The sequence below is a fragment of the Fusarium keratoplasticum genome, chromosome 1 (genome assembly GCF_025433545.1).
Source record: "Fusarium keratoplasticum isolate Fu6.1 chromosome 1, whole genome shotgun sequence".
Taxonomy (NCBI): Eukaryota; Fungi; Ascomycota; class Sordariomycetes; order Hypocreales; family Nectriaceae; genus Fusarium; species Fusarium keratoplasticum.
This window is the reverse complement of record NC_070529.1, coordinates 4,567,432-4,589,623: the sequence shown is the minus strand read 5'-3', so window position 1 is coordinate 4,589,623 and position 22,192 is coordinate 4,567,432. Positions and strand designations below refer to the sequence as shown.

The following is a 22,192-nucleotide window of genomic DNA, read 5'->3' as shown; positions in this document are numbered from 1 at the left end:
GGCCTGCAGCGAGATTTTCTACAAGCCTGCTGTTTAACATGGTTCGGCCAACAGTCTTCGCGTGAATTACCAGGGAGGCTCCTAGAGAGGGCCTCGGCCAACACCAACAGGCCGGATCGATACGAGACTTGTCACGGCCGGTGTTGCTCGGTCAGGTGAGATTTTCGATATGCAAGGCTGCATCGCTGGTTCTGTTAAGCGAAGAAGCTTGTTGGCTCCATCTCCTAAGCGTTACTTCATGCGCATGATGTCTGCCCATCCCCTTTGTTCTCTCTTGTCGCAGGCGCTTGTCCACCGCTCTTTGCGCACAGGCCTTGACGGGGGTGGTGGGGGAGACTTGGGGAGGTGCAAAAGTAACCTATCCGCCAAGTAATAAGCAATCATGGCTCCTCGCTCAGATCATCAACCTCACTCGAGGGTTCTTGTTGACTGGTCATATCGATTCGCCATACAAAGAAGCGAGTTGGGTGCAGATGACGCCCCAAGAGAGTTAATGGGTGTAGTGCACCTGGGCATCTCGAGCACGTTTGGGTAAGACACTGTGAATTAAGAGTACTCGCGTGCTCTAGCCCTTTCAACGCGAAGTCTTCCATACGCCATCCAAACGAGGTACTTGTTTAAATTCCATTAACGCCAAACCATGCACGATCTTTATGTTCCATTGTCAAGGGCGGGCCTTATTCGTTCTCGTTGAGACGCTGCTTCTTCTCGTTTCGGCCATCAGGTGTGTACCTAAAAACATGTCAGTATCAGGCTGGCAATCATATTGTCTCGGTGGTGTTGTCGTACTTGAGAAGCTTCTCGATAAGATCAACGTGGGTCATGATCATGCGGCGGCAGCAGTATCGCTTCAGACCGAGCTCGTCCATAGCGTCACTGAATACGTGTGTTAGCCTCTATTAGATTGCGCCATAGGATTTGCCGTACCCATCGGTCTTTCGGGGATCTGCGATCAGTTGAAGGTAACGCTCCCAAAGGTCGCCAGTGACCTAAACAATTAGTCAGTAGGTCGCTCGAGTAACGTGATGCCGGAGGGCTAGTCACCTTTCCGCAGGAGAAGCAACGGATGGGAATAATCATCTTGGCTTTGTGATAAAGTTGCGCGGCAACGATGGCTGTCTCGAGAAGATTTGCGACAAAGGTGATGGATGCGTCTTGGAGAAAGCTCGCGATTCTTTGGCGTCGTTCCCGAGTTTGAAAATAAATTCTACCTTCCGACGTTTGTCCGGAGGCCGGCTTATCTTATCAGCAACAAAAAGTTCACCAAAGCGGGACCAAAATTTCTGCGAACTCCCAGCAGATGCACAGGCAGGCGCCTTTTCCCTGGACAAACTACCTCGCAATAACATCTTATTGTCCGTCGCGAGAGCAACACTCGATATCTGTCTCGACTGTGCAGACAGGAAGAGGTGGCGAAAATGGCTGGCCACAAGAGTCCCCGGACGAAACTCGATCCGACCAAGAAGCGCAAGCGGGACCTGAATGAGAACGACTCGAGATCGAAGCGCCTCAGAGCTGAGCGGAAGTTGAACAAGGCCAATGGGCGCAAGTCGGATGCCAGTGAATTGACCAGCGCGAATGGCGTCGTAGCTGAGCTGGATGGGCTCGCAGGAGCTCTGGAGGCTCCTGGATCCAGGGAGCTCGAGATTGTCCGACAATTCGACAATGCTGAGGCAGGATGGCGCGTCTCCAAGCCCATGGGTGGCAGGATGCTCGATATCGACCCTATCCTGACCGAAGATGAACAGTGAGTTCATCAGGTGCCACTGAAATTGGCTTGGCTAACTTTTATAGACATCTTATCATCGCCTACAACACCTCGATCCAGGTGTACTCGGCAGCCGACTCCTTGCTTGTGCGCCGAATCCCAATCACCGCAGCCGACTCGTCAGAACAAAAGGCCACGGCGCCTACCCACATTGTCGCAATGCGGCAGTCAAAGCAAGACTCGAATATCATCTGGGTCGCATGCTCCGATGGCCATGTGTTCCACGTCGACTGGACAAGCTCAAAGACCCCCGTGTCGTTCCAAACGCGATCCCGAACTGCCAACGCTCTGGTGGTCTTGACGAAGAACATCTCTGGAAAGGCACAGGAACTCGTTCTTGTTGCCGAGTCGGATAAGCCCGGACGGATAGAGGTTGTCGCATACTCAGCAAATGTCAAGGCGGAGTCTGAACCCAAGGTTGTCTTGGCGATGAAGAAGTCGGGTAACGGCCTGCAACTGCTGGAAGCGAGCGATGACGGCCAGGTCCTGGTCGGTGGATTCAACGATCGCCTCTTCTTTGGCGTCCCTTCCCAGCCTCAATTTGACAACCTGGCGGCCTTGGAGTATGAGATCTACACCTTCGATGTCCCGGACCTCGTTACCGCCCTCGACCTCAGAGTGTACCCCAGGCCAGCGACAGGAGGAAGAAAGGCGCGACAGGAGACTGCGCCTGTGCTCGACATTATTGTTGGTGGCGCCCGCGGTTCCATCTATCTCTATCGCGACGCCCTGGCTCGAAGCCAGGCCCTTGCCAAGTCCGGTTCTGATAAGGAGCCCATTCAAGCACAAAACTTCCACTGGCATCGAAGAGCTGTGCATGCGGTGAAATGGTCACGAGATGGTATGTGTTTCGAAATAGCGTAGCTGCACCTGCTCATACTGACTTTCATAGGCCACTACATGATCTCAGGAGGTTCCGAAAATGCTCTGGTGCTATGGCAGATGGACACTGGAAGGAAGGACTTCCTGCCGCATCTTTCTGGCTGTGTTGAGAACATCACCGTTTCCTCGAATGGATCAGCCTACGCCGTCCACCTTGACGATAACTCGGCCATGATCATTTCAACCGCCGAGATGAAGCCAACAGCATACGTTGCTGGCATTCAGTCGGCTGCTGTCAATGTCTCGACGCCCAAGGATCAATTGGTTCAGCGAACGTGGAAAGCCCCTGAAGGTGTCCAACGGCCGATCCCGGCTGCCATTAACCCATCCGACCACTCAAGATTGCACGTTTGTGTTGGAAACGGTCGTCAGGCTACTCTTGCGGGAGGGTTCTCTGCCCCTTTGCTGCAGACATTCGACCTCGAGTCCTTCCGAAGTGTTTCGCAGCAAGCCCTAGCTCGCACTCAACCCACAGACGTCAACATCACCAACAAGGGTCACCCCATTGGCGAGCCCCTCATCACCCATATCGCATTCTCGGCTGACGGAGAGTGGCTTGCTAGCGTGGACACCTGGGAACCCTCATCACGAGACGTGGATAATGTCCTCAGCGATATGAAAGACCAGTTCATCCATGAGCGAAGAGAAGTCTACCTGAAGTTCTGGGAGGCGCGAAAGGGTGAGGAGCAGATCGCTCTTGTTTCCAGGATCAACGCGCCTCATGCTACAAGCCGTAACGAGGCGGTTCTTGATTTGGCGTCGAACCCCGTCTCGACATGCTTTGCGACTATCGGCACTGATGGCTCAGTCCGCCTGTGGCGCCCCAAGACGAGGTCTCAGAATGGCATTCTCGTGAAGGGCCCCAACGGCCGGGAGGTCTTTACCTGGAGCTGCTCGCAAGTGATTGCTGTGGGTGACGGCGTGTCCCCAGACGGCACCGTCGACATCCCCGACTCATCCGCCAAGTACGAGCCTCAGGGAAGCATTGCCTTTTCAGAAGACGGCTCAACCCTTTTCGTGGCTTTCGGAACGGCTGGCTCTGGCTCAGTCTATGTAATTGACGCTGCATCTGGCGAGGTGGTCAAGACACTTGAAGGTCAATGGAAGGGTCAGTTGCGGTCTATTCGCGCCCTTTCGCCATTTGTCGTCATTCTGTCTGATGAGCTGCGGGTCTACGATGTCGTGAGCGATGAGCTTCGCTACGGTATTGTGATGCCCGAATCACTACAGGCCAACGAGCTGCTTCAACTCGCCGTTGATCACACCTCTGGGCACTTTGCTCTTGCTCTGCCAGCGAGCGAGGGCTCCCTCCTGGCCGTGTTTGAGCCTGAAGAGACAGAGCCCTTGTTGGTGCGCAGCACACCTCAAAGGGTTGTGAGCCTGGTATCTGCCCCTGACACAAGCGGTTTCATTGCTCTTGACGATGCGGCTCAGGTGTGGGTAGTTGCGGAGGGATCCGACCCCTCGTCCCTCGCCACTGTTCAGCCTCTAGAGGACCTGCGCCTTGAAGGCACTGAGCTAAACGGCGGTGGCAAGGTTGCTCTCATTGATGAGGATGAGGAGATGGCGAGTGACGACGAGGCCGAGGCTGAAGGCGAAGTCGAAGCCGAGGATGTGGAGATGGAAGACGACGATATTCACCACAGCGTCATCAACCAGCAGCACTTGGCAGATATCTTTGATGCTGCTCCTGCGTTCGCCGCACCTCCGATTGAGGACATGTTCTACAAGGTTACGGGCCTGCTCGCGACAAAGCCTCTCTCGGCTTCATGATAAGACAGGATATATACGAGGGTGAAGTGGGCCATTTTGCCAAGCCCAATGTATTATACTAGACGTGGTCTGGTTGAAGAATCCCGATCTCTGGGTTGTCAGGCATCGCATTGCCGGCGTCGGCGTTGAGCAGGGTTGATTGAAGACGGACAGACACAAGACAAGACGCAACATGTGCAGATGTAACATCATTACCGAAATCGGCATCCCGGGCTGGAGGGAAGCAATCACCAACCAGACGCCACCCGGCATCCATCGGCGGAACCGGGAACCGGGAATCGGGTCGGTCGTGGATACACTGCAAGGTGCGGGGAGAGGAGACGAGAGGACGAGAGAAGAAGCAGGAAGAGAAAAAGGTGTGTCCTGGTGGACCAATTGCGCCATGGCGCGATGAGGTGATGGGATGAGATGGATGGGCGAGTTTATCTTGGCTACTTACCTATCTTTTTTTTATTACTTATTTTGCGAGACAAGACAAGACCAAGATACCAAGTTACAAATCAACAAATTGCATCCGTTGTCAGCCGGCACTTTAAGCTTCTAAAACCCGTTGTCGATCTTGCCCATCTACCACTGTAACTCGGCCATGTCGTTTACTTCTATCCCAATCCTGGACCTGGCTGCGGCTCGGGATCCGGCTACCAAGCCTGGGTTCCTAAAGGAGCTCCGCCATGCGCTGATGGAGGTTGGCTTCCTGTATCTCAAGAACGTCGGCATTCCCGATGAGGTGTTTCAGAAGGTCATTGATCTGGGCAAGGGATTCTTTGATATTCCTGAAGAGGAAAAGTAAGTCTTGTTTCTACTTGAAGAGTTTATGAGAACTAACACCTAACCAGGCTCAAGATCGAGATGAAGAATGCCCCGTCATTCTTGGGCTACTCTCGCCTCTCGGCTGAAATCACGGCTGGAGAGATTGACCACCGCGAGCAGATTGACCTCTCAACAGAGCACCCCATCCCCAAGGAAGGCTCCCCTCTGTACAGGAACCTACTGGCACCCAACCAATGGCCCGCCGAAGAGTCTATCCCCGGGTTTCGGAGCACCTACACGGACTACATGAACCGCATGGGCGACATCTCCATCTACTTCACCTCCCTCATCGCCGAGGCCATCGAGCTCCCCAGCGATGCCTTTTCCAAGTACTTTGACGCTGACCAGCAGCATAAGCTCAAGATCGTCAAGTACCCGGACCTCGCCGAGCTCGGCCACGGGGGTGACGCGCAGGGTCAGGGTGTCGGACCGCACAAGGACAGCATGCTCACGAGCTACCTCCTCCAAGCAACTTCCCACAAGGGGCTGCAGGTGCAGAACGTCCGCGGAGAGTGGATCGACTGCGAACCCATCCCAGGGACGCTCGTTGTCGCCATCGGGCAGGGTCTTGAAGCTCTGACGCAGGGAGTCTGCGTTTCGACGACGCACCGCGTGCTCTCGCCGGCCGCTGGCTCAGGAGCCCGCTTCTCCATCCCCTTCTTCCAGGGCGTGCGAATGGACGCCGAGTTTGAGGACCTAGAGAAGGTGGGCGTTGGCCGCGTGCCGGAGAGCGTGAGGGAGCAGCGCCGGCAAATCGTGGAGCGCAACGGCGGCCGTATCGACGATGTCGAGTTTACGTTCCGCGCTGGAGGCGTTTCAAAGACGCTGGGTGAGGCGACACTGCGCAACCGCGTCAAGAGTCACCAGGACGTCGGCGAGCGCTGGTACCCGGATATTCTCGCTGGGATCCGCGAGGAGCAGGCAAGGGCCAAGAAGCAGCGGGAGGAGGCTGCGCTGGTGGTCGAGACACCTCCCCAGGCCGTGGAGGCTCATTAAGTGGCAGGCATGGAGGGGGAGAAAGTTATCTCTCCGTGGAATCATAGCAAGCGAATCAAAAGAACCATGTAAAAGCATTTCCGTCGTGAGTTTCTCGTCACATCATCTCCGTGTTCCCAGTCTTTGCTCTCCCCCTTGTTCTATCACACCACAACAACACAAGTACGCCTCGCTTCGCTAAAATGCTCCCAAATGTGTTCCCTTTGTACGCCTAATCGTTTTGCTCTGATAAGGCTCGTTTCGTCGAGAGCACGATTACTGCTCATAGGTAGGGAAGCACTCGGTCAGCGTCTTGCTGTGCTTGTTCTCGGCGTGCTCGGCGAGACTAAAGTTAAGTTGTTAGATCGGTCAACTCGGGAGGGAGTATCGTGGGGGACATACGCGGGACCCTTGGTGGTCTTGAGGAAGGTAGACTTGCAGACCTGGCACTGGATGTCGCAAGCCTGCTTGTTCTGTTTCCGAGAGGATCAGTATTCGAACAGAGGACTTTGAGACGAGAGGAACATGGTAGACTCACCACCTTGAGCTGGGACTTGGCAGTCTTGCCCTCCTTCTGAGCGCGCTCGCGCTTCTGCTGAGCCTTGGCACCCTGTATTTCCCAGTCAGTCTTGGGATGCTATTTACCTCTCTAATGGACGATTAACATACGTTACCCATGATTGCGACGTGTGTGGTAGTGTAAGACCGAAAGGTAGAGGTTTTTTTTTTTACTGGCGGTGTTGAAGAATGTAAGATGGGATTTTAAACGGAAAACGGAGGGGGACCAACCATTTATTCTTTCCTCTGACTTTTTGCACGGGCCGTTATCTATAAATGGCACCTTTTTTTTTTTCCTCCGTTCTCCTTCTCCCGTTAGGTCGCTTAAGGGTCTCGACCGTTCCGGAACATGGCACGTTTCGTCGCACAGTGCGTGTTTTCCCTGTGATAGCAACACAATCACCACCATCCACCCACGCACTCCCTTTCAACTCACACTCATACCGAATCATCATGGAAGATTTTGGCCCTATTTCTAAATATTTGCTTGACTTCCTACCTGCTGCGATTGCTCCTCCCCATTTACGCATAAATCATGAAGGCCGGAGGTGGGTACGACAGATGCTCAGGCTTCTCAACCAGCAGTCACACTTCCATGACCGTCCGTATACATGGGGCTTCACCATATTCCGTACTATCTACACGCCTGATTCAGATGAGAGGTTTGCCAGAGCCGTCGAGGAGCTCAACCAACTCGCACGCGAGTACGTCTTTGATGACCTATCAGGACCCCATGAGCCTGGCCAAGAGCCTTTTGATCCTCGCCCCAATGAGGAACTAGCTCGACGATTCTACTGCGATGTCATACAAGATGCAGCTACATTAGATGGAGCAACCCCTGATGAATTAGGTAGACGGTTTGACGCCTTGGTCGCTGGGCATCTATAACCACAAGGTCAGCGTGGCATCAAAATGGGCAGATTTTGCATCTGTCTTATGTTCGACCAGCAGGGCATAGACCACTTCCTTCAGGTAGACAGAGCCAACAAGAGCTTTAACCGCGCTCAGTATGATCTTTACGTCAAGGTCATGACTAAGAACTCGTATGAGAATGAAGAAGGGGATGACAGGTTCTGGATGCGGCTTGGTATTCGAGGGCCGCTGCTGCCATTTGCCTGGCATTGGCCCGACATGGATATTACTGAGATGGGAGTAGAGGGTGAGACGGGGAGGATTCGGAACTATTATGGCTGGCGTTGCTGAATCCCGCCTTGTCGAGGAGACGCAGTGTTGAGTATGGTAGCGAAGAGGATGATCTCCGCGACTCGAACGACATGGTCTTGAGCAAAGAATCAACTTGCGAGTGCAGCACCAAGTACTGCTGTCATGGAGGTGGCGAATATTTCTCAATCGAAGAGTACGAGGCAATTGACCGCAGGAGCGTCCATCTTGAGCTTGAAACGGATTCTGATGAGCATGAAGTGAGCTATCAGGATCTGGAGGCTCAGGCACCAGATGACGAAAGGGAGTCCACAATAACGTTCCCTGATGGAGCTAGGTTGAGTATCACTCAGAGGAGGTGAGAATATCGACGCATATCTTTCCACCAACTACATGGATGGAAGTTGACTCTTCCTGTTAGTGTCCTCCGTCAGGGGCGAGAAACTGGTCCGCAAACCACCCCATCTAGACTTTGGTTTACCTTCCGCCAACACGCCTGGTTGTGTTGATGTGCACCCGATTAGAGTCACTATTTCGTCCAACGCGCTCGGCGTTAATAGTAAGTCGTTAGACTTCAGTTCATGCCTTGTCAACCAGCCAACACTGTATCTTAGTTGAACACATCGTCGATCTCAGCACCATCGCAAGATTCCTCATGACCGCCTTAGCTACTAGCGTCATCCGGGAAGACATTGTCCGTGGAACCATGTTTTTTGGACTATAATCTGCCGCATCTGAATGCTCAGACTATAACCACGTTCGAAAACGGTTGGACAACGGCGAAGCCACTCAGCCGTAAATGCCACACGTTGGGGAGTACTAGAAACCGCTCTCCATTTGTACTACTAAATCCAGGTTTGGACCAAGTCAAGACAAGCGGCGGAACGTGGCGCGTTTCGTTGCACAGTGCGTGCTTTTCCCAGTGATACCGAGCCTGATTGTGAAATGTAGCATGTCAAACAATTGGTCGAGAATTGTAGAATGCCAATAGAGTATCAGAACAGACCTAATACGTGAAATTAGTTAGCATTTTAACCTCTTCAAGGCCCAGTTTGCCCTTGCTGGAATGTTCAAGTTGTGTCGTTTTTCTCTAAACCTGATGCTTCCAGGGATGGATGGCTCGCTTACAACCCAGCAGACCGGGTGAGTTTGCGTAAGAGGAATACGGTCGTGTTGGGCAGCAAGAAATCTGATGATAACAACATGATTGTGTATTATTTAGCATGATGAGAAAGGAGAGTCTTGTGATAGCTTTTCCATGCTTGTGGTAATAAAGACTGTTCAGGCTACACAATCTTCTATACTGGCGTATCAACTCAGCGAATTAGACCAAGGTCCCTCACCCTGGTCTTGTCTCGATTGCAACCAATTAGTTGACTATACGGACGATCGGTTGCTCAGAAGGTACGCCTCGCTGTTAATAGCAAATGCATAGCCTCTAAGGAGAGGCGAGCAATGGAGAACAGACGCACCGATTCGAGCCGATTCGCTGGGTCAATACAGCGGTTTGAAAGCCAATCGTTGTTTCAATCGTTGGATCCATGGGGCAATGTCTCAACTGTCGATCAATCCCTACGAAACCACGACATTTTCTCGACAACCTGGGAGCAATTCATCTGCTTTCTTCTGCTTCTGGAAGAATCCAAACCCGTTAGGTATCTCTTGCCACCAAAGAACATGCGACAAAGGAAAGCACCGGTCATCCGTTCCAATGCTGGGTGTGTAAGCCGCGGCGTGCTATTGTCTACCGCCACCACTTGCATCCACACAACCTCGCCAATCCCAAGGATCCAAACCAAGCCTCTTTGGATATGAGATCCCCGCATTCTTGAGATCCGACGTCCACAGCGCGTAAGCTTCGGCGTCGCTGAGGTGAGCTTGGGGTCCGATCCCAAGCCAGAGGCGCATAAAAGGGCGCCCGAGGTCCTGCTTTTTTTGCAGACGTGATCATCTGTACAAATTCACCAAACCCATAAAATTAAGTAAAATGACAGCAGACAAGTTCTCGGCGTTGCGAAAGGAACTGGTCAAGGGACGTCTGCTAGTCCCTGGAGACGATGGATATGAAGCTAGCCTCCAGCGATGGAGTCTTACCTGTGTCAAACCAGCTGTGAGTTGAAACATTCCGAACTTCACCTCACAGAACGGTCTAACTTCGGATTCAGGCAGCAGTAGCTCAGCCCACAACCGCCGAGGAAGCGAGCGCAGTCGTCAAATTCGCAACGGCCAATGGCATCAAATTCAATGTCAAGGGCGGCGGCCACAGCACCTCGCAATCCTCCAGCGCCCCCTCCCCCGAGGGCATAGTCCTAGACTTGGCTCTTATGAGGGACGTCTCGGTAGATGCAGCCGCCCAGACCGTCTCATTTGGAGGAGGCTGTCTTTGGGAAGACGTTGATGATGCCCTTTGGCCCCACGGATTGGCGACCGTTGGAGGCACCGTCTCGCACACGGGTGTTGGCGGACTGATTCTGCACGGAGGATATGGCGTCTTGTCCGGCCTCCACGGGCTGGCTATCGACCAGCTGATCTCTTGCCAAGTTGTGCTAGCAGACGGGAGCATCGTTACCGCATCTCAATCCGAGAACCCCGACCTCTTCTGGGCTCTACGGGGTGCCGGCAGCAGCTTTGGTGTTGTGACTCAGTTCACCAGCAGAGCATTTCCACAGGGTGAGATCTGGGGTGGCCTCGTCATCTTGGCCAAAGACAAGCTCCCTGCCGTGGTCGATTTCCTCAACAAGTGGGAGGAAACCAATGATGGGAACCAGGTCTTCATCGCCGGCTTCACCCATGCCCCTCCAGGCCCGGATCCAGAGGGCCCTCGTCCCCTGGTGACCATCGTGCAGATGGCCCACGTTGGACCCAATGCCGTCGAGGATGGACCCAAATACTTTGCCCCAGTGTTGGAGCTCGATGCGCTCACGAAGCAGACTGGGCCTATGCCCTATCCCTCGGTCAACAAGAGCGGAGACGCCATGTTTGCTGCAGGTGGCCGATACATGTTTGGTGGCAGCAACTTCACCCTCCCTCTCAAGTTGTCAACGGCTGAGGCAATCCGCGATCGTTTCGAGGCCTTCATCGACGAGAACCCCAGCGCCAAGGGTAGCATGGTAGTCCTCGAATGCACTCCCCACGGCAAGATTCGATCCGTCCCCATCGAGTCAACAGCCTTTAACTCGCGAGGCAACTACTACAACATCGGCATCGTGTGGAAGTGGGAGGATGAAAGTCTGGACAAGAAGATCCGCGCGTTCAACCGCGAATACCAGAAGGCGGCCCGTGACCTTGGCTACAACGACGCCAGCCTCAAGGACGGCGTGGGAAACTACATCAACTACGTTAGTACTGACGCTGTCTCGGCAGAGAATGCATTCGGGACAAATGCTAGACGGCTGAGGGCGCTGAAGAAGCAATATGATGCCGATAACGTCTTTGACAAGCTGTGGAAGCTGTTGGGAGAGGTTGAGGAGCAATGGGTGGCCTAGGCGATGAGCGAAAGAATTCGAAACACAATGCACGCCCAATTTGGCTTGAGATTATAATTCAATGAGAAATGACATTGGTTTGAAAGAGTGAAGATGGGATTCGGTGAAGATGATGAGAGTGGGTGTAAGTGCAAGTGTCTCATGGCGTGCCTTCCGGTTTGGTGCTGTCTTGCTGTGCTAAGGCCAGCACGGAAATCGCGTCGCGCCTCCAAACTCAGCTTCCATCTTTCATCTTCCAAGCTCACCAACCATCACTGGCATGCTATTCTCCTATCGCACATTGTTCAAGCCTGTCTCTCGTCTCAATCTTCAGATTTCTTCTTCTTCGCGGCGGAAGCCTCAATTCAACCCACCTAGAATCCTAGGGCGCGTCGCAACGATGGCTTCCAACGCTGCCATCGTCTCTGCAGAGAAAATCACCATCGACGAGTTCAACCAACTCCTAAGCCAATATCCAGCTCTCATCAAGGAGATCTCTAGTACCAAGGGTGGTATGTCGTTTAATTCGTGTTCTTGGAGGCTGCGCTAATTCAGCTCTTGATGACTGCAGCCAAACCTGGTCAGAAGACCTTGGAGGCACTTGACGAGTATCGTTACAATGACGCGTTGGACATGTTCAGCCCTGGCAAGGACACCCGCCCGATGAAGCTTGATGACATCAAAACCCTTGTCGAGTGGAAGTTGTAAGTGCAAGTGCGGGTGCGGGTGGTGGTTTTACACCCAAGCCCAATAATGCGGATGGATCTGACCGTTGGATAGACGCCACGGAAAGTTTAGGCCAACACTGATGAAGCTTGTGTCTTCAAACGACGCCGACACGGCTGAGGATATCGTCAAGCAAGCCATTGATGCCTACAAAGAGGACACCGACATCGACGCGGCCCTCAATGTCTTGACGAAACTCAAGGGCATCGGCCCTGCAACTGCGTCTCTCCTCCTGGCCGTTCATGATGCGACTCGGGTCATCTTTTTCGCCGACGAGGCATTCTGGTGGCTATGCTGTGATGGAAAGCAGAGCCCTATCAAGTACAACGCCAAAGAGTACCGCTCCCTTTGCTCCGCGGTCAATGATCTACACGAGAGACTTGACGTAGCAGCAAGTGACGTGGAAAGGGTTGCCTATGTGTTGATGAAGGGACCAGCTTCGCTCAAGCCATCAGACCATGTGGTGCCCTCCAAGGAGGCCAAGAAGAACAGGGCACCATCTTCAACGAAGCGGAAGCCTGACACCAGAGTTGAGAAGGCTGACGATGCAACCCACGAGGCCCCTGTACTTCGTCGATCGAAGCGAGTCAAGGCGTAACTGAGCTGTCAGCCACCCACGACTCATCGGCAGTCACTCAGCTGCACGCCCGGATCCATGACATTGGAAACTCATCCTATTAGCCCACGAGGCTCCATCAACAGAGAATGCCGTGTCTTCCAGTTGGCAGCTGATCATTCAAGACGTACGACACCCGCAGCTAAATCTGCATCATTCGGTTCCGGCCCCCAGATTACTCTATTAGGATATAGCTGGAAGACTCAAGATACCTCATGCGGCAACACCGGATCTCCGGCCCGTCATGGCGGTGAGCATCCGAAGAATAACAACTCCAACCGAAGAATTCCCGCCCCAAGAACAACTCTCGAGATAACTAGCCTAGACGGACGTTACGGTAAAGATAGCATCGTGGAGTCCGACCCATCAGAACGTGCGCCGCTGCGGGTTGCACCCAACTATTATAAAGCCAACACCGCCCCACGAAACGCCCATTATGCCGGGCTTTCCCCCATAGACGGGCAGAAGCTCTCAGAATTAAAAGGCTTTGGCTGTGTTTCGTCATCCAACTCCTGGGTTCAACATGGCGTCCAATGGCCACCACCGACATGGGCCCTCAAGTAGCATGTTCGCCCAAACCACTGAAGCTATTCCGCTTCCCTCCCGTTTTGCACGGATCAAACGGGGCTTGATTTCTGGCAAGGAAGACCAGATCAAAGCCTCATGGACGAGACTGCTGGTCAAGCTGAAGACAGAAATCGACATTGTTACCAATAAGGGCCCTGACATTTTCCCATCAATCGAGTTTGACCATCTCAAGAAGGACTCGGAAGCCGCCGAATTTTCATCACAACTCAAAGAACGGGGCGTTGCTGTCATACGGGGTGTTATCCCTCATGATGTAGCTGCCCAGTGGAAGACAGAAACGGATCAATACTTGAAGGAGGACCCCCGAGCACAGCGTCTTCCCACGCATGATCCGCATCTCTACGGGATATATTGGTCCCCTGCACAGATCAAGGCTCGAGGCCATGAGAACGTGCTCTATGCCCAGCGTTTCCTCATGAACCTATGGCGATCATCCGACCCGGCAGCACTTGTCAGTCCCAACTTTCCTGTCAGCTATGCCGATCGCATGAGAATCAGACACCCCGAGGATGAAACTTGCTCCCTGAGCGTCTATGTCGACGGCGGGAGCGTGGAGCGCTGGGAGTCCGACGGCTACGGCTCGGCCGGAACATATCAGCGCATCTGGGATGGCAAGTGGGAGGAGTGGGATCCATGGGAGAGCAGCACTCGCCTCAAGGTGACGAGCGATCTGTACAACGGCGATGGCTCATGTAGCTTGTTCCGCATGTTCCAGGGCTGGATATCACTAAGTGACCTCCCTGTTGGCGAAGGCACCCTCCTCTTGTGTCCCATGATACGGCTCACAACTGCATATCTCCTACTCCGGCCATTCTTTGTTCCCAATGAGTCCTCGCCAACACACCCAAGCTTCCTTTCCCCAGACAACTGGACTCTCGAACAACCCCCCTCGTCTGTCATCCAAGGCGCCCTCCCCTCATACCCCCAAGAGCTCAACGAAGCGCTCCACCCTCACCTCCAACTCAACCGTAGCATGATCCCAATACCCAAGCTCGCCCCGGGCGACTATCTTGTCTGGCATTGCGATGCTGTTTATGCCCTAGACCGCCGATGTCGCCCAGATCTACCCACGACGGCGATTCTCTATCTCCCCGCCTGCCCACTGACCCAGACAAACGCGCTCTACCTCGTCCGTCAGCGCAAGGCACTGCTTCACGGCGAATCTGGTCCCGACTTTGGTGGTGCTCCCGCGGGTGATCTACCCTTGGAAGCAGAGGAGGCGGTGCAAAAGGTCGGCGAAGCCGGAGGTGCCGACGGGATGCGTGCCATGGGCCTGTTGCCATGGGACGAGGATGATGCTCAGGACGATTGCGAGTTTTCAGTCTTGGAAATGGCAAATGGTATTTTGTTTCCAGAAAAGTATGACATGGATTATTAAAATTGGGCTGGACAGAAGGCAGTTTGACCAAATAATGCTGGATACCCTGGGTTACGGCGATGGCCATTTTACTATCAACTTCACTTTGCTATTGGCTTGGACACCAACAAGTTTGGTCAAGAGCGATGACACTTCACAGAGGTAGATTCACTATTCCTGATAATTCTATCCTTCTGGGAAATTGAATACAATCTCAAATTGTCGATCGATCGATAGCCTAATACGCGCCAAAATCGTCAACTTTGCGCCGTTGCTTGCCCGGTAACCTTATGCCCGCCCATTGTTTTGCGTCCTCTGCTACATATAGCCCTGGTCTGTAGTTTTCTTCATGTACCCTGAAAGGTGCTGGCCTGACGTAGCCTCTGATTCTGCCTGTGATCGGTAGCGACACTGGACCCAGTGCCGGTTGATCCATTGGTAGGATCCCTTCAAGGATAATGGCATGTCATGAACATTGCTTAGATACCCTTCTTATCCTCACCAGTCTGCTGAGTGGCAGCATACTTGTCGCTAAGCTCGTCGTAGCTCTTGTGAAGCTGAGTGCTCTGCTTCTTAAGGTTCTGCAGGTCCTGCTCCTTCTTCTCAAGCTCCTCCCGGAGACGGGCGAGCTCGCCGGGCTTGCCAGCGACGGCAAGCTTCTCGCTCTCCTTGGTGTTCTGCTTGGTGCCCTCGTAGGCGCGGACCTTGTCCTCGAGACGCATCACCTCGAGGATCATCACATAGGTGCGGTTGAGGATGAGCGAAAGGAACAGGGTGAAGCCGCAGAGGTACATGTTGCGCTGAGAGTAGAACTTGCGGGCTTGGACTTCGAGACGTTCGTGACCCATGACGGCAGCGCTGTAGTTACATGGTTAGCAAGGTTCATGAAACTTGGAGCTTCGAGTCGTTGTGGGATAGAGAAGGGAAGCAATTTGTCACGTACCCTCCCTGCTTAGACTGTTCCGACGCGGCGATGAGCTCAAGCTGAACACGGTAGACTCGGTTGACGCTGTCGATAAAGAGGATCAGGATAAAGATGAAGGTGATCTTCATCCAGTACTGAATCTTGGCGACGACGGGGTTCTCAGAGATGAAGCTGCATCCGTTAGTTCAAAGCTATCCGGCAACACAAGGACGAGCAGAGACGTACGTAAAGATCTTGCGCTTAACGTTGAAGGGGAGCGGGATGATCAGGAGCATGAACAGCGCCATCTCAAACACCAACAACAAAAAGACCTGAGCCACGCAATTAGCAACATGATCCCGCGACGACCGTACAGCTCCCAGTAGGCAGCATGAGAACGGTTCTCATGAAGATGGGAGCGCATACGAGAGTGTAGTAGAGCGTCATGGCGACGGTGGAAGTCGAGGAGGGGTAGAAAACAAGGGCGATTCAAAACGTGAGGAAGAATCGGAGCTGAAGATGGAGGCCTCGGATGGCGGGGGTCGAGCGTATGTGCGTGAAAGAGTTATTGAGTGTTTGGAAGAAAGAAGCTCTCTCGCAACCTGGAAGGGCAGTGTATTTGTAGGAGGAAGAAGAGGAAGAAAGGTGGTCAGTTCAGCCTGGCATGAGCAAGCTGTCCTACGTAGGTGGGCAAGGTAGGTAGGGAAGGTACCTGCCTACCAAGCTACGTAGCGCTTGCTGCTTCCGTCGTTTTCGAATCGACAACGTCATCGTTTGTGGCTGGAGTGCGGGCCGTGAATGGTGGGGCATTCACAACTTTCTCAGTTGTGGCTTGTGCAGTCTGTGCATTTTATGTCACAAGCGCTCATCTTCTATGCACATAGTCATAAACATGATGTCACTGACGCCATCACCATCACCATCAAGGCCTTGAAGCAACAAAGATGCGATTGCATTTTCAAGAGAAAATGAGCCCTAGTATAGCTATAGTGTAGATAACCATCTGCCAATGGCTACCTGTTCTTTCACCTTTGGCTCTCCCCCAATCTATACCTGACCACCCCAAATCACAAATAGCATATTACGCATAGGATACATACCATATCCCTCAATTATCTTACAACAACCCCGCCCTCTCGACTTTGAAACCATTCCTATCGTCCGTGCCTATGACCATGACCCATCATCCCGGGCCTTGGCCGAAGGACGCCGATATCTCCTCGATCGGACAATCACATCGGAATCGTCGTCGTCGTCGTCGTCGTCGTCTTCTACGCCGCCATTATCCCTTCTTTCAAGCTGACTATGCAGCATAATCTCGTCCCTAATATCACCGCTGTAGTCGTTATCTTCCACACTGTCATCAATTTCCGTCGACTGCGGCTGCGATTCCGGGTGTGAATTAGGCTGCTGTTGCGGCTGGAGCCCAAGCGCCGTCACCACTGGCTGGGTCGTTGTCGTTGACGGCACCACAATCTGGGCCTCCTCTGGCGTTGGCGCCTTGGGCTCTTCTGGAATCGTGGCCGGGACCGGGGCAGGCTTCGGCGCCGTGCGTGGGTACTTTCTAGGCCTACCACTTCCGGGTCTGGCGCCGCCCCGTTTGCCCCGTGTCTTGGGCTCTCCTCGAGGCTTGCCCGCTTGCTCGGCTGCTGATTTCGGCACCTGTCGCGTTCGCTTTCGCAACCTCCCTCCGGCCTTACCTGAGGCAAAATCAGAATCACCCGTCGACGGTGTCCCTGCCCGGGACGTCGCATCCGTTCCCGTTGGCTGGTACTCCTCCTCCTCCGAGTCGTTATGCGCACCACGCTTGCGCTTGCGGTCTGACGGAAGTGCGAAGCCAGGGCTATCCATCATCGTCAGGTCCTCATCCTCGAGAGCGAGGCGCGCAGCCTTCTTGCCCTTCCCTGGCTTCTTCTTGTCCGCCTTGGGGGCTTTCCTGGCCACTCCCTCTCCATGGTTTGGCCGCCGTGTCCGCTTCTTGCCCTGGTCAGACTTCCCTCCCACCTTATGGTCGAGGAGCTTCTTGGTCAGGTTGGGGAAGTTCTCGCCATAATTGAAAAACAACTCCTCGCCGGCCTCAATGTCACGCATGGCAGTGAACTTGATCCGGTACTCGCCATTCACGTAGAGAATCCGGGGTGTGATGTTGCACCCGCGCTTGTCGCTCTCTGACGCGTGGTTGATGTAACGGCTAAGGTTGCCATAGATGGCTGCGTCGACCCAGATGCCTTCGTTCTCCAACAATGTAAAGACGTACGAGATGTTGGATTCCTCGTCAAAAACGTCGCCTCGCCTGGCTTCTCTGCGGACACCTTCATCATGAGTGATAAGTTCTCCGACATACTCGATGATAAAATCATCCTGCGCGATGAACTCGGCGGTGAACAGACCATAACCCACTCCCTCAAGCTGGCTTTGACCCAAGGCAAGACCCTTGGGAAGACCACGCTGCAATGCGCAGTTCTGACAGCCTGTAGCATGAAGAATATCATCTTCGGCGTTCTCTGGGTCGGCTCTCTCCACTGCACCACAGTTTCCACAGAGATCTGGATCGCACTCACGATTCAACTGCACACAAATGCACGGCCGGTCCTTTTGTTTCGAGAGACAGGTCTTGCCTTGCGAGTGACAAGCGCAGCCCGTGAACTTGTACGCGCAACTTTCCACCGTGCAGCCACAGAACTTTTCGCAGAGGAGCCCGTGTTGTACACACGTGCAACTTTCCAAAGTGCATGGCCCTTCGTGAGAGCAGGGCTCAGACAGTTCACGCCGTTGATGTTCATGAGTGATGGTGTGGTTTTCCCAGTCGCCGATAAGCGCCTTCTTGAAGCGATCATACCATGAAACAGTCCGGATCTGTGTCTTGTTGACAGGCTCGGGGGTAGGCAGAGAGACGCCCATACGTTCGTACTCTTGGAAGACATCGGAACAGTCGCGGTCGAGAAGATGGGCAATAAAGCACAACGGATCCCTCTTGACTCGACTTCCATCGGTCGTCGCAACCGTGGCTCGCAAGACAGTGCGCTCATCTTGGGTCCAAGGTCGATGGTCGGGGTTCAGGGACGAATGGGTTGGCGTTTTGTAGCAGTCTCGTTTGCATGGACCCAGACCGTGGCTGTTCCCATTGACATGGTTAATTCCATCGGAAGCAAGGCGTCTGCGTCGCTTGAGAGTATCTGAGAGACGAGGCATGATCGAAACGGTGCGTTTGCAATTCTGAGCATCATACTCTCCGTGCTCACAAGAATGGCTAAAGCAGATAAGACAACCAAGAATGCAATAACTTCCAAGTTCATACTCGGCCACCTCAAACTCGTTCTCGTTCTGGGAGCTGGAGCCGTCCTTGGCAGTTGGTTTCGAGTCCATGATGCTGTCAACTGACTCGTCGAGAAGGAGGACATCACGTAGCGCGATTTGTTTTGTGGGCGATTGACCCTGATGAAAGACACGGTGGAAGGCTTCGGTGAACATCTCGGCGGCTCTGTTGGCTTCGGGCGGGGTAGTAGACTCTGCTGGGCGATGCGAATTGAGAATGTCGGACTTCTGTCGAGGGGTGATTGCATCGTCGGGTGCCCGGCTTGCCATGTAGCGAATCAAGGTGGACTTGTTGCAGCCAGGGAGCGCAAGCTTGTCCAGCCAGTCTTCGAGGTAAAGAGAGACGGTCGAGGCGAATTCTGAGCGGACGGTAACGCGCACCTTTTCTTCTCGGCTCATGGGCTTGAACCCCGATTTGCGGTCAATATCCTCCAGCTCCTGCAACCAGACATTGTACTTTGACTCTTCAGAGCTCTCGAGATCCCTCAGATGGGGGACAAAGGTCAGCATTGTGTTTGGTGTGAGGACATTCTTTTTGATTTCCACGTGATGGAACCGGTATCGGGGGACGCGTTCTTCATCAGTCTGGATGCGCTGGATAAGATAGTGATCTTCGCGTCTGTTGCTCTTCATCTTGGAGTGCTCCTATACCATGGCATTAATATCAAACTGCCTCACAGTGGTTGGAGGATCATTACTTTGAATTTTATTCTCATAGTTTCACCCTTTTGGACTGGCACAGGCTTGCTGGCGAGTCCGGCGAAGAGGTCATTGCCTGTGTGAACACGACGTTCTGTAGCTTTGGTGGATTCGATGATGTAGGACGTCATTCGTGCATGACCATCCTTGATGTCTTGGCGAAAGGTCGTCAGGGTGCGGGCGATGCCAGCGACATCCCATTCTGGCTTCCTAGGCGTCTGATATTTGGGAGGCGTGGCTTTGGTTTGCGGGCTTTGCTTGGGAGAGTGAGGCTCAAGGGGCGGCGTTACCTGTCGAGGCGGCGGGTTGGTAGGTCCGACACCAGACAGTCTTGCCATGTCTGTGGCATTGTCGACACTAGGGCTTGTCGATGTCGTCTTGGGTGCTGGCCTGGCCACCGTGGGCACTGAACGGGCTGGCTCGAACGAGTTGTTGCCACCTTGGCTGGTGTTGGCAACCACAGGTCGCTTCAGCTGGGGCGGGCTTATGGGCCGGCGAATGGTACCGTGATGGATATTTGTCACCGGCGGGCGACCAGCAAAAGGGTCGAGATCAAATCTGGCGGTGGTTGTCTCTGCGCGCTGCGATAGATGCGGCGACGATCTTGGGGGGGGGAAGATGCGAGAATGGATTGCGTGGCCTTCAGAGTCGCTCGACTCCAAGGTCAAGTCGATGTGGTCGACAGGTGCCATGGCTGCGGCTGACAACTTTGTCAAGGTTTTTTTAGGATTGCCCCTCGCCTTCACTTGCAGCTGCAACCATTCTGCGGGGGTAACACTTCTGCCTTTGGGAGTCGGGAAGGAACAAGGGAATTATGCAGGATAAGGTTTGTTTTGAGCTGGCAGTTGTAGGTTGAAGGAAGCGGGAGTTTGTCCAGCGCCGGGAAACGCGTGTGGCCGAGACGAGAATGCAAGCCCGGAGAAGAGCAGGTAGCGCCGTCAAACGCGAACAAGGCCGTCTGATACGTGCTGCCTACCCGGTTAAATCTGGCGCCGTGGGCTAATGATGCGCGAAATATGATATTTGCGGCTCGCGATGTTGTGTTGTCGTTGAGATTCGAGGTGAGAGTGAGTGGTGAATGAGTGTCCAACACACGCGTTGAGAGGAGTCTGCAGGGGCTTGACAGGGGCGCGCGTTGACCAACATGGTCTAGCGCGAGTGTGGAGGCCGCGCTTTCTCGATGGAGCAATCATTTCCCTCCGGATTATATATCCAGACAAGACATTGAATATTTTGACCATAATTAAATGATGGGATGAGTTGTATTCTCGGCTTGCTTGAGCTTACTACTCTCTTGCTGTCTTTTTTTCTATTCGATTATTGCAGATTGCGCAAGGCTTTTAGTTGTAAGGCTGGACCTCATGCGCAAGGTTGGCCTCTTGTGGCGCAATTTGATAACTCCCTCAAAGTCTGTGACTGAATGATGAGTAGATTTAAACAAAGAAAAAAAGTGTGGAAATAAAGCTAACACGTGAAGGAAGTTCTGCTGATGGTGAATATATCCCCTCGTCGGGTTGATCTTATTGGTGGTGGTGTCCTTGGGGTAGAATATGCTTATCGCTGAGCTTCGTCTCCATAGGTACAGTCTAATTGAATCCATCGGAATCCCCGGATCAGGATATCTGCAACTTGACTTCACCAACAATACCAACCCACCATAACCAGAGGAAGAGTGCGCCCAGGGAAAGATTACTCAGTGCCATGGGTCCAAATAAAGGAGAATAAACACCAGGCAGTCAACTCCCATGGAGGTTGCATTCCTATCCTTCCATGCCAACATTGGAACTGGACTGGTCGTTTACCCTGAAGCCTCGCGTGTGCATAAGTAATGCCACAACCTCTGCTCAGCCTCTACAAACTGGCCCATGCCTATTTAGGTGTCATATTCATCACCAGATGAGACCCTGTTTCATGACTGACATCAACACCAAGCATCCAAGCATGGATGCGATCCGCTGGGTCCGATGCCTGACCCCTTCTTTCGGCCTGGAAACTGCCGGGGGGCATTCGATTCAGGAGCCCGTCACCCACCCACAGACGCTCAAAGGACCCCAATATTTGGCTTCAATTCCGTCATACTTCATCTTAGACGCTGACTAGCGCCCAAAATGACCGAAGCTTGGTGGCTGCGAGCCGCATGCGGGATGGCCAGCCAACTCGAGGGAAGCCCAGTCCCGGATGCGCAGGTAGGGATACTTGGCGGCCAAATCGAACGACGTAGACCTGAGACATGCTTGGGATCCGGTAGCGGTACTTTCCCTCGTCGTAAAAAATGGCTAATCTTCTCGTACAAGTACTTTGTCCCTTAGCGCCCGCTCGTAACTCAGCCTTGGTCGCAATTCTGACGATGTGGAGCTTTGATGACGTCGCCTTCAACTTGCCATCCAAAAGGTGACGATCTTGTTCTCCGCAGCAACAACACCACCTCTAGGCTTGCCAGGTTTTTGGGTTTTCTCATATAACGTTCCCCGGCGGCCCGGACTCGATCTTCCTTCTGTGCCTTCTCCGACATCTCACCCTTGTTTCTCAGTGCTGCAGCTGTCCATCAACCCACGTTTATCCCCACTCAGTATTATTTATCCCCTGCGTCTCCGGG

The 22,192-nt window shown here is 53.4% G+C and overlaps 10 protein-coding genes across 10 annotated transcripts; 6 read left to right on the top strand and 4 right to left on the bottom strand.

Annotated features, from left to right (window-relative positions):
• Positions 1 to 677: 677 nt before the first annotated feature.
• On the bottom strand, positions 678 to 1,155 carry NCS57_00136700 (DNA-directed RNA polymerases I, II, and III subunit RPABC5; the record flags this gene model as incomplete). Its single annotated transcript, XM_053051434.1, has 4 exons — positions 1,045 to 1,155; positions 928 to 989; positions 790 to 876; positions 678 to 732 (listed from the first exon to the last, which is right to left on the bottom strand). The coding sequence occupies exons 1-4, from the start codon at positions 1,078 to 1,080 to the stop codon at positions 678 to 680; spliced, it is 240 nt and encodes a 79-aa protein (XP_052919949.1). The 5' UTR covers positions 1,081 to 1,155.
• Positions 1,156 to 1,418: 263 nt separating this feature from the next.
• Positions 1,419 to 4,423, top strand: NCS57_00136600 (uncharacterized protein; the record flags this gene model as incomplete). Its single annotated transcript, XM_053051433.1, has 3 exons — positions 1,419 to 1,747; positions 1,795 to 2,609; positions 2,661 to 4,423. 3 exons carry the CDS (start codon positions 1,419 to 1,421, stop codon positions 4,421 to 4,423), a joined length of 2,907 nt encoding a protein of 968 aa, XP_052919948.1.
• A 586-nt stretch (positions 4,424 to 5,009) lies between these two features.
• On the top strand, positions 5,010 to 6,229 carry NCS57_00136500 (Fe2OG dioxygenase domain-containing protein; the record flags this gene model as incomplete). The annotated part of the gene is made up of 2 exons (XM_053051432.1): positions 5,010 to 5,209; positions 5,260 to 6,229. 2 exons carry the CDS (start codon positions 5,010 to 5,012, stop codon positions 6,227 to 6,229), a joined length of 1,170 nt encoding a protein of 389 aa, XP_052919947.1.
• A 255-nt stretch (positions 6,230 to 6,484) lies between these two features.
• On the bottom strand, positions 6,485 to 6,964 carry NCS57_00136400 (uncharacterized protein; the record flags this gene model as incomplete). Its single annotated transcript, XM_053051431.1, has 4 exons — positions 6,878 to 6,964; positions 6,747 to 6,818; positions 6,611 to 6,681; positions 6,485 to 6,554 (listed from the first exon to the last, which is right to left on the bottom strand). The coding sequence occupies exons 1-4, from the start codon at positions 6,884 to 6,886 to the stop codon at positions 6,485 to 6,487; spliced, it is 222 nt and encodes a 73-aa protein (XP_052919946.1). The 5' UTR covers positions 6,887 to 6,964.
• Positions 6,965 to 7,219: 255 nt separating this feature from the next.
• NCS57_00136300 (uncharacterized protein) lies at positions 7,220 to 8,651 on the top strand (the record flags this gene model as incomplete). The annotated part of the gene is made up of 6 exons (XM_053051430.1): positions 7,220 to 7,567; positions 7,617 to 7,661; positions 7,715 to 7,809; positions 8,010 to 8,285; positions 8,362 to 8,486; positions 8,542 to 8,651. The coding sequence occupies 6 exons, from the start codon at positions 7,220 to 7,222 to the stop codon at positions 8,649 to 8,651; spliced, it is 999 nt and encodes a 332-aa protein (XP_052919945.1).
• Positions 8,652 to 9,914: 1,263 nt separating this feature from the next.
• Positions 9,915 to 11,412, top strand: NCS57_00136200 (FAD-binding PCMH-type domain-containing protein; the record flags this gene model as incomplete). The annotated part of the gene is made up of 2 exons (XM_053051429.1): positions 9,915 to 10,037; positions 10,093 to 11,412. The coding sequence occupies 2 exons, from the start codon at positions 9,915 to 9,917 to the stop codon at positions 11,410 to 11,412; spliced, it is 1,443 nt and encodes a 480-aa protein (XP_052919944.1).
• Positions 11,413 to 11,671: 259 nt separating this feature from the next.
• Positions 11,672 to 12,715, top strand: NCS57_00136100 (uncharacterized protein; the record flags this gene model as incomplete). Its single annotated transcript, XM_053051428.1, has 3 exons — positions 11,672 to 11,903; positions 11,963 to 12,095; positions 12,172 to 12,715. The coding sequence occupies 3 exons, from the start codon at positions 11,672 to 11,674 to the stop codon at positions 12,713 to 12,715; spliced, it is 909 nt and encodes a 302-aa protein (XP_052919943.1).
• Positions 12,716 to 13,256: 541 nt separating this feature from the next.
• On the top strand, positions 13,257 to 14,699 carry NCS57_00136000 (uncharacterized protein; the record flags this gene model as incomplete). The annotated part of the gene is made up of 1 exon (XM_053051427.1): positions 13,257 to 14,699. One exon carries the CDS (start codon positions 13,257 to 13,259, stop codon positions 14,697 to 14,699), a length of 1,443 nt encoding a protein of 480 aa, XP_052919942.1.
• A 458-nt stretch (positions 14,700 to 15,157) lies between these two features.
• NCS57_00135900 (Endoplasmic reticulum transmembrane protein) lies at positions 15,158 to 16,029 on the bottom strand (the record flags this gene model as incomplete). Its single annotated transcript, XM_053051426.1, has 4 exons — positions 15,158 to 15,536; positions 15,622 to 15,774; positions 15,829 to 15,914; positions 16,009 to 16,029. 4 exons carry the CDS (start codon positions 16,027 to 16,029, stop codon positions 15,158 to 15,160), a joined length of 639 nt encoding a protein of 212 aa, XP_052919941.1.
• Positions 16,030 to 16,749: 720 nt separating this feature from the next.
• NCS57_00135800 (uncharacterized protein) lies at positions 16,750 to 20,288 on the bottom strand (the record flags this gene model as incomplete). Its single annotated transcript, XM_053051425.1, has 2 exons — positions 16,750 to 19,542; positions 19,596 to 20,288. The coding sequence occupies 2 exons, from the start codon at positions 20,286 to 20,288 to the stop codon at positions 16,750 to 16,752; spliced, it is 3,486 nt and encodes a 1,161-aa protein (XP_052919940.1).
• Between the last annotated feature and the right edge of the window lie 1,904 nt (positions 20,289 to 22,192).